This window comes from Lupinus angustifolius, chromosome LG02 (assembly GCF_001865875.1).
Source record: "Lupinus angustifolius cultivar Tanjil chromosome LG02, LupAngTanjil_v1.0, whole genome shotgun sequence".
In the NCBI taxonomy this organism is placed as follows: Eukaryota; Viridiplantae; Streptophyta; class Magnoliopsida; order Fabales; family Fabaceae; genus Lupinus; species Lupinus angustifolius.
Window position 1 is genome coordinate 17,752,088 of NC_032010.1, and position 9,576 is coordinate 17,761,663.

Consider the following 9,576-nt stretch of genomic DNA (forward strand, 5'->3'; position numbering starts at 1 on the left):
ATGATCAACATGATATTTTCTAATACCAGTTACTTATTTTATCTTGTTAAACAATGTCTTTAAATTTGCTAAATTTCACCATATTAAAACTTCATTTTCTTATATAAAAAGTTTATCCATATGGGGTGAGTAAGAGTTAAAATATGAGGTTAATAATATAAAAGGAGGTTAATATCTAAAAAATGTTAGGGTTAGCAAGAGTTTGAGAGTCCTTCTAATTTGTATTAATACGAGAGAGTGGTTCACTTACATCAACAAAAGTTTAAAAAACTTGGCTGAAAGTACAAAGTGTTAAGATACCACTATTAGATTGCCTATGTTTTGATGAAGATAAGAATTTAGTGAAAGTTTGAAGATAACTCAACAAATCAACATGCCAAGAACTCAAGAACTTCATGTCTAGATTAGAGTCATCATTAACAGTCTTAGATATGTGTCTTAGTTATTGAGTCTAGGTTAGGTAAACCTAGATGCAAATCTCACAAGTCCTAAAAACAATCATATCATTTACATGAGACATGTCATTTAAATTATTATATGTTCATGCATTAATCATACATATTATTTGTGCATTTTAGGCATAACATAATGCTAAAACATGTATAGTTGATAAACATAACATATATGTAGTTTACCATTTAATCTCTTAACTAAAAAAATATGCCAGTTAATCGATTAAGCAAGACGCTAATCGATTAACGTGAAATTAGTTTTAACAGATAACTGAAAAACATAATTCAGTTATTCTCAACAGCCCGTTAATCGAATAAAAGGACACTTAATCGATTAATTGAGCGTCTAACAACTTTTCTATACAAATTGTGTTTCTACACCATGCTTCATACATTCATTCATTAATTTTTAGAATTGTTAGGTTGCATATTTTTCATGCTCATTGTGTGTCATATAGGCACAGAGAAATGCATGTGAGATAGTGAGAGATATTATCATGCTTAGGATTTAAAATGTCATACAATTGCATGTGATGAAATGTGTTCATCATTATATATTTTCTTGCATGATTCTTGCATTTCTTTTAGAGATTTCTTAAGGTAGAAATTACATGTTTCTGCATAATTCTGAACTCATACATATTCTTGTTAATTTGTGATGTTTGTATAGGGTTTATAGTTGGATTTTAATTGTAATATTTGAGTCATATTGTGCTTTATAATACTCTATTTTTGTGATAAGGAAAGTTGTCTCTTGAGTCTAGAACATATTCTTGGCTGGGGCTAGATCGTAAGAAAGGTTTTCTTAGGCGATTAGAGTAGTCAAACCAAGGTAAGGATTCTAGAAATTCAAGAAGGGAGCATCTAAGATCTTGTATTGGAAGTGTGCATATAATATACATTTGTTTCAATATTATTGAATAAAATTTCCCGAGATCAGAAGGGGAGAACTGTATGTAGTTTTGTAGTGGACCGCAAAACGAACCAGATAAAATTCATTGTTGCAAGCTTTTTCTAACCCTTATCTCTTTACTTTTCAAGTTGTTTAATTGCCTATTTTAATGATATTTTGAATACTGTAATTCTGACATATAGAGATTAATTCTGTTCAAATATATTTGTTGTATCATTTCTATAATATCGGTGAGTGACTGGGCAAACAAGCCATTCAACAACTTGTTGTTTTGTGCAATTTAATCGATTAAGTCAGTGGGTTAATCGATTAATTGAGCGTTTTCCAGAATAGGGCTTTGGTGCTAAAAGCGGTATTTGGGAACCGCGACACCTATTCAACCCCTCTTCTAGGTGTGTTCTGTCCACTGATACCTAACACTTACTTCATATCTACTCATTAGTTCAAATCATTGAATTTCTCTAAAATTTATCACTAAACTATGAAGTAAGTTTTTTAAATTTACTATCGCAGTAAGTGGATCCCCTCCCTTACAATGCGGTCGGCCGGATATGAGTAGTGCATACCCATACTATTTGTGGGTAGTGATGCGGGTAGTAGGTATTTGTCATATGTATATGATAATTTTATGATTATAATTATTACTTGAGTAATATGTGATATGTATACGATAATTTTATGATTCAATCATTAAAATTTATTATGAAATAATAATGAAAAAGATAAAATATAATATTAAAATAAAAAATGTATATATAAAATATTTAATTAAAATATATATACGTTGTCAATGAGTGGATATTATGATCTCAATCTTACTCATAAACTATTTTAGTGGGTAGTGATTATGAGTATTTTGATGAATATCTACATGTCTGATATTTTTTGACATCCCTAAATTGAGTTACTCCAAGAGTAAACTTAAAAATGAATATTAAAACTGAATAAAAAAAAATTCATTAATGGAGAGACAAATATATATCTATTGTTTTTAATGACAAACATGTAATTATATTATAGTTAAATAGATAAATTTATAATTAAAATTTGTATTTCCTTTTCTTTTTTTGTTGAAGTATTTGTCTCTGCATGTAGAGTATCCTGAGTGATTCTTACGTTTTGTGTGTGTATATAAGAAATTGAGGAAGATACTTTATCTTTGAGTGTGATCGAAGAATATGTCTGACGAGGAACATCATTTTGAGGCGAAGGGTGATGCAGGCGCATCCAAGACCTTCTTCAATTTTATGGGATGAAATATGTCTCATAATTTGACACCATATATATACTATGTAATTGCTTAAAGCCAATTTCCTTAGGACCCTGATAACCATTACATACATATATGTCCATGGCTTATGTGTCTATTAAGCTCATGTTAAAGTGAGAAAGAACTTCATTCATTAGCTTCTTATTATTGATGACCCTACTTGGATATGTTCTTTGATTATAATCTTAGTAGACATATAGTTGTACAAATTAAGCTAAGAAAAAGATGTATACATGAGTTTTATACACTGTCATTGCATCATTTATCATTGATATTTAATTGTTGTTGACTTTTCAAAAAAAAAGTAATCTAAATAAATGGTAGATAATAAGGTGCATGTGTATAAATCATTAAATCTTTACACCGATAGTGCATAGATTTTAAACTCAATTAAGTTCATGTCAACAATATTACATGATTCATATTTCATATCACAACATGTTTTACTTGGTATTAAGATCCATCTATGTTTAAGTATAAATCAAGCATAAGACCATCATATATGACTTTAATACCATCATCACATAGTAAGATATTAAAATAAATAAATCTAGCATATAAAATAATGCTCAAATTTCTTCAAATTTGCTTGTTTTCCTCTTTCTTTTGTGGTTAATTAAATGAATTTGGCACCCAATTCTAATTAGATATCATCACTCAGTCTTTTCTTTCCTTTCCCCCCATTGATCAAGTGCTGCCTCCTTTGGTCCATTATCATTATCAAGAGTCACAATGGTAGGAATTTGACCATGGTTAACAAAATCAATTTTATTCAATCTTAAACAGCACAAGACTTGTTCTGGAAGTTCCTCTTCCTTTTGTGCCTACATAAAAAAATAAAACAGAGGGAATCAGACTCTGAGGGAAGTTGTTAATTTTGCTCTTGGTTTTAAGGAGAGAAGTGTCATATCATTATATTTAAGGGGTAGAAGTGTACTTGTAGAGTACCCCTTGATTCAATATTTAGTAATGAGCAATAAGTGCATTAAGATTGATGAACATCTTTCATTTATTCATATACTCTAAAGTCTAAAAATATGACAGTAAAATTCTGAGGTACAAAAGTGCTTGCTTTTCATTTAGAATGATATTGAGCAGTTTATATGAACTTGATAAGGAGTGACAATAGTTGCATATATAGCAATTATTTGTTTATGAGAGATGATAGCTTGATCAACTTGATAAGTGAAAATTTCAAACTACGTGTTTGCAGACCATACTATATACCTGGATAGTTAAGCCAACATTAAGTGTTCCATGCTTTATGCGGTCTCGGAGTGAATCAAGTCCTTTCCTTGATATATAGCTAAAGCGATGTATATCGAGATCAATCTCAAAGTAGTTAGGCCCCTATGATTAAAATACATAAATTGTCAGAAATATATGGAGCAGAAGAATCATTCTGCAAAGTAAAGTATGCTAAAAGAAATGTTAAGATAAATTGAACTTGAAGACAATTTTTGTTCTTTACGATAAACACGATTTTGTTAGAGAACATAAGATAGACCATGCCATTTCCAAGTTCATTTTAAATGCATAGTGGAATTTGTAACATGTTTGTGTCTATTACTAGTTTGAGATTTAACATTATCACTACAAAAATTTATCAGCAACACTGTTAAGGGTGTTGGCGGGATCCTAAGGTTCTGCTACATTAGATGAAAACATTTCATAATAATGATAATCAAAGCTATATCTTAAATGTCAATAATACCATCGTGAGCTCAATAAAGATATGATAAATATGCTAAAGATTATTTTCAGAAATTCCTTCAGCCAAAAAGTAGACATATATTTTGAACCAAGAAATAAATATCTATCAGTATATATACCTTATAGAATTTGTGTTGAGGGCGCGAAAGCACCGGCTTCCCATTGTAGTTTTGTACAAGCTTCCTCTCTGCTGAATTCAGATGAAGATCCTCTGGATTAACTACTCCAACCAAAATTTTGAGCCTTTCCCTAAAGGGAACCAAACTTTCCTTTGTATACCCTTTCACCTTTTCCATCTCATCCTCTACTAATCTCTGTAAACCAATTCTTTTATTTAGTTGGAAAAAAAGTACTTAAGTGTAGAAGCAAGAAAACTGATGCAAGACCAAATGAGCTTTTTTTTGGAAGTGTGGAAATTGAGAATGACCAATATACTACTATGCTGAGCATGTCATATTTGGACTATGTAAAAAGTGTACCTAACAATTTCTAACACTTTTGTAGCTAGATAGTACACAAGGGAAATTCAATTATTGGAAACAAAATCTAATATCTACCTATGCAAAGCTGAAATTTTTTTGCCTTTAGGAAACATAAGAAAGCTGCCAACTATTGAACAATTTCTTTCCTTGAAAAATCCTTTTAGAAGATTATAGTAAACTTGCATTTGAAAGTTGAATCAAGTGACAATTGATGAGAGGAAAAATACCTTGATGCTCTCTTGAAACTGTGGTGAGACCTCTTGGTCAAAACTCTCAGATAATTTAAAATATAGCACAAGGCTCATGCCTTCTCCATCGGCATCACCGAGGAATATGCTAGCAGGATATGTTGGCAACTGGTGCAAAAGAAGCATAATTAAATTATGTAATCATTCTTTTGCATTGTTCAAAGAGGAAGTCATAAACTTCATCACAAGGGAAATGAATAGGTTGTTAAGATAAAGAGCAAACCTGAATATTAACAATGAGAAGGGAAGGTACTTTATCATGTTCTTTGACAAAAGGAAGTTCAACATGCTGAGCAATGTGATCTATCTTCCGTGAACAGACGAAGAAATCGACACCTATTGGTACATAAGGGCAGTATTCTGGAGCAGGACACTTCTGCTTATCTCTGCATAAATTATCGGCATTTCATTATATAATAATAATATAATAAGGCATCAAAAACAACAACCAAACCTTAATCCCACTACATGGGGTCAGCTACATTATCGAGCGAAAATAAAATACATGGACTAACTAATGGATATAGATGTGATGTGTATGAGATAACTAGAGACTGGCAGGTACAATTTTCTGACTTGCCTGAAGAAACTTTCACCGCGGAGCTTGAACACTGAAGGAGAAACTGCAGACCATGATCCAGGAAATGGCTTCTCTGGAGTTGAAAATGGAATTTGAAGACCAGCTCTAGGACGAAAAAGGAATCTCTCAGATGCACCTGTTGTAATGTTTAAATACACTGCTTTGACAACTTCAAATATAATATAGAAAACAAACTCCAAATAAAGAGAAGAAAAAATGTAACAAATAGTGCAACAAGCAAAATATTATTGACTGATGTATTGAGTGCAGATTGCACTCTCATTTTTGGAGAAGATAATGTTCCATATGCAGAACATTGAATAAAAACAGAGGAAAATCTCACATAATATGCACTTACATAATTCAGTCCTCTCTTTTACATCAATGGATTTCCTTTGTACAGAAAGCATGTAAACTGTTGATTGCTTTGAGCTGCTTTCTTGAGTTTTCTCTCCATTTTTGCACTTACCTCCGTCGATTTTGAGGTAGCTTTCATAAAACTCCTCATACTTACACCCTGAATCTACAATGCAAGATGAACTTTCATAGTGAAGCAACTGAGTATTTGGGACTCCTCCCAAAGCATTTCCGGCGAAAGGATAACAATCTGTTGGTCATAAAGGAAGAAACCGAAAAATTGCATGACTATAAGAAGAATGAAAATAAGTATTCTGAAATAGTCACTAGGTAGAAACAAGATATAAATGATTACCTCCATGCACACTACTGAAGTCATCATCTGAATCAGATTCTATAATGCTAACTGAGTCAAACCATGCTTCATCTTGAAATTTTCCTGTAATATATATAAAACTCCTCAGCATCAAGGACAAACAAATCAGATAAAAATTAATAAATAACCATAGGATAAAAACTAATGCATGATAATTTACTCAATTAGTCGCTGCTAATTTAACTCTCTCTTTACACAACATTAACATAAATCTCCTAATACTTCTACATTCCAGAACGCAGAGATAAATGGTACCATTTGCATCAATTTGAGTATGGCTATGGTATTGAAGCTGAGTAAGATGAATTTTCATATTCGAAACCTCGGATCTCCTGCAGGTGGCTGAAGAAGGCCTATCAAAGTCCAAATTAACAAAGTCGCCAAGAGTGAACTCTCCTACGCGATTTCCAGCATTGCTAACCCTTTTCAAAGCCATATCAGGAATCGCGGCATTACTACTTTTTCCTCGGCGTTTGCTTGATTTGTTATTTTTTCTTTTATGGCCACTGCTCTTCTTGCCATTTGGTTTTGAGGTACAGCTTCCCATTGTGCTAAAAGCAATCTTTTTCACTAGTCCAGCCAACATTGTGTTTCTATATGTACTTGATCACAGTGTGTGTCTATGATCTCCTTTGAGTAAAAGGAACCTTGCAGACACACAAATAATCAATTTTTCATCAAGAAATGGAATTGAAGAAGAATATAGCATAACTACAAAAGCAAATTATACATGAATAATTCAGTTCTGCTTAACCACCACCCCTTATTTGAAATTGTTGTTTTTGTAGTTTGCAACAATTCTAGATGACACGAACACATAATTACTGACTAAGTCACGACCAGATCGTTCTCTTTATGTTGCATTATACCATTGTAGGAAAATCAAATATAACATTGACAATTCGAGATTATGAATAAAATTGAGCAAAATCACATACCTTAAACTCTAAAAATCAACACTCCAGAATTCTCCACTTGAACCAATAGATTATTGATACAAACCTATAGTGAAATATTTAATTGAGGCCATAGAGGTAACATAGCTTTGCCTCCATACCACCTTTGAAGAAAAATGAAGAAAGTAATAATCAAATAAAAATTTACATATTCCATCAATCAAATGGTAAAGAAAATTGTAACCAGATTTTTTGCAAAGCAATCTAGCATATAGAATTAGATCCAATATAAATATAAATTATGAATAAAAAGATTCAACAATACGAAGTGAAGGTAGAAATGAAAATGTTGGCATTGATAAATATTATCATATGGACAAAAAACACAAAACACATGCATGAAATCTCTAAGGGGTATGATAAAACATGCAAAATGATAATGTCACGTGAAAATAAAAGCAGACATAAGAAAAAATTATGGGAAACATTGAATAGAGAAAATATGCGGTCCTATAAAACACATGCATGAAGAAAAAAGGTTGAAACAAGAAAACATAACAGAAGAAGAAACTACAACATTTGTCATATGAATAGAAAAAGATTATGAATAAAAAATGGAACAAAAGATAGAGAATAGAAGAAGGGACCTGAGGAAAGTAGGGGCATGGAGAAATGAGGAACCTTGGTTCCTAAAAAGGAACAAGGAATCCTTTGTAGTTGCCTGGTTTCTTTGTATCTATGTGGTTAGAAGGAAATGGAATGAAGAAGAAAAACAAGAAAATATAAAGACAAAAAAAATAGAAAATGGGTTAGAAAAAGAGATAGAATTGGACAACTAGAGACACCAAAAAGAACAAGAGTATACGCTGTATTAGGATCCAACTTGGTTGTCATAGTCTTTATCATTTCCTTTCAAATCTCTTTCTATGTCTCTATTCATTCTAAGAAAAACTATTTTTTAATTTTTACTCTATTATTATTTTTCTATGGGTTTTCTCTATTACTATGAACAATAATTCTATTATTAATGGATAAGTAAATACATGTTTTTTCTTTTTTTAATGATAAAAATATAATTTTATTATAACAAAAAAGATAAAAGTATCATTAAAATTGTATTTTTCTTTGTTTTTTGAAGTATTTATCTCTTTATTAATGGAGAAAATCCTAACTTTATTATTATTGTTTCCAAACAAATAAAACAATTAAATATGAGATCATATAAAAGAGGAATTTACCAACTTTGGTATTAGAGTAATTATTTTAATGGACATACATTAATGTAATGTTTTTTTAATATAATTCACGTTGGTTGATATATTTTTATTTAAGAATTAATAATATTTTACAAGTTAATAATATAAAAAACTGTTGATGACAAAACTTTTTCTTTTATTTACTTTCAACTTCTAAATAGTAATATTACAAAGTTGATATGCTTAAATTTATTTAATATTTTTCGAGAATCAGAATCCAGACTAAATAGAAAGGATAATATTAGAAAAATGTGTTGAGTTCTCTAATATTGATATTGAACATAATTAAAGATTAATATTCAATTAAATGGAACAATACTTATTCAGAATATTGGTCACCTATTTTGAAAGAAATTAATTTTTTATACCTATGGTGGAGATATACATTCTTTAACAACAAAATATGATTTTGTGACTATAGTTTGTTATTAATTTATCCATGTGTTTGAATTCCTCATCCTATCCTTATTCTCATTCTCTTCCTCATCCTATCCTCATGCTATCCTCATCCCCATCGTCATCATCTTCCTCATCCTATCCTCCTCCTCTTCCTCATCCTATCCTCCTCCTCATCGTCATCCTCATCCTCATCCTCGTCCTCATCATCATCCTATTCTCATCCTCATCCTTATCCTCCTCTTCTTCCTAATTCTATCCTCATCCTCCTCCTCATCTTATCCTCATCTTCATCCCATCCTCATCCTATCCTCCTCCTCCTCCTCATGCTCTTAGTCATCCTCATCCTATCCTCACCCTCATCCTCATCCTCATGCTATCCTCATCCCCATCCTCATCATCTTCCTCATCCTATCCCACTCCTCTTCCTCATCATATCCTCCTCCTCATCCTCCTCGTCATCCTCCTCCTCATCCTAATCCTATCCTATCCTCATCCTCATCCTCATCATCTTCCTCATCCTGTCCTCATCCTCATCCTATCCTCATCCTCATCCACATCCTATCCATGTCCTCATCCTCATTTCTATCCTCCTCCTCATCCTATCCTCATTCTCATCCTCTTCCTAATCCTATCC

General features: G+C 31.7%; 1 protein-coding gene across 1 annotated transcript; it reads right to left on the reverse strand.

Annotated features, from left to right (window-relative positions):
- On the reverse strand, window positions 3,039-8,074 carry LOC109337257. Its single transcript, XM_019574191.1, has 11 exons — window positions 7,935-8,074; window positions 7,330-7,451; window positions 6,647-7,038; window positions 6,371-6,454; window positions 6,017-6,265; window positions 5,659-5,794; window positions 5,302-5,464; window positions 5,058-5,186; window positions 4,468-4,662; window positions 3,863-3,985; window positions 3,039-3,459 (listed from the first exon to the last, which is right to left on the reverse strand). The coding sequence occupies exons 3-11, from the start codon at window positions 6,975-6,977 to the stop codon at window positions 3,289-3,291; spliced, it is 1,581 nt and encodes a 526-aa protein (XP_019429736.1). The 5' UTR covers window positions 6,978-7,038; window positions 7,330-7,451; window positions 7,935-8,074; the 3' UTR covers window positions 3,039-3,288.

Bases quoted from the DNA above. Each gene is read 5' to 3' on its own strand.
- LOC109337257 (XM_019574191.1), bottom strand. From the start codon at position 6,977: ATGTTGGCTGGACTAGTGAAAAAGATTGCTTTTAGCACAATGGGAAGC. The intron at 5,187-5,301 runs GTTTGCTCTTTA...CTTTTGCACCAG, and splicing joins TTCTCATTGTTAATATTCAG to TTGCCAACATATCCTGCTAG. The intron at 3,986-4,467 runs GTATATATACTG...TTTTAATCATAG, and splicing joins CTCAACACAAATTCTATAAG to GGGCCTAACTACTTTGAGAT.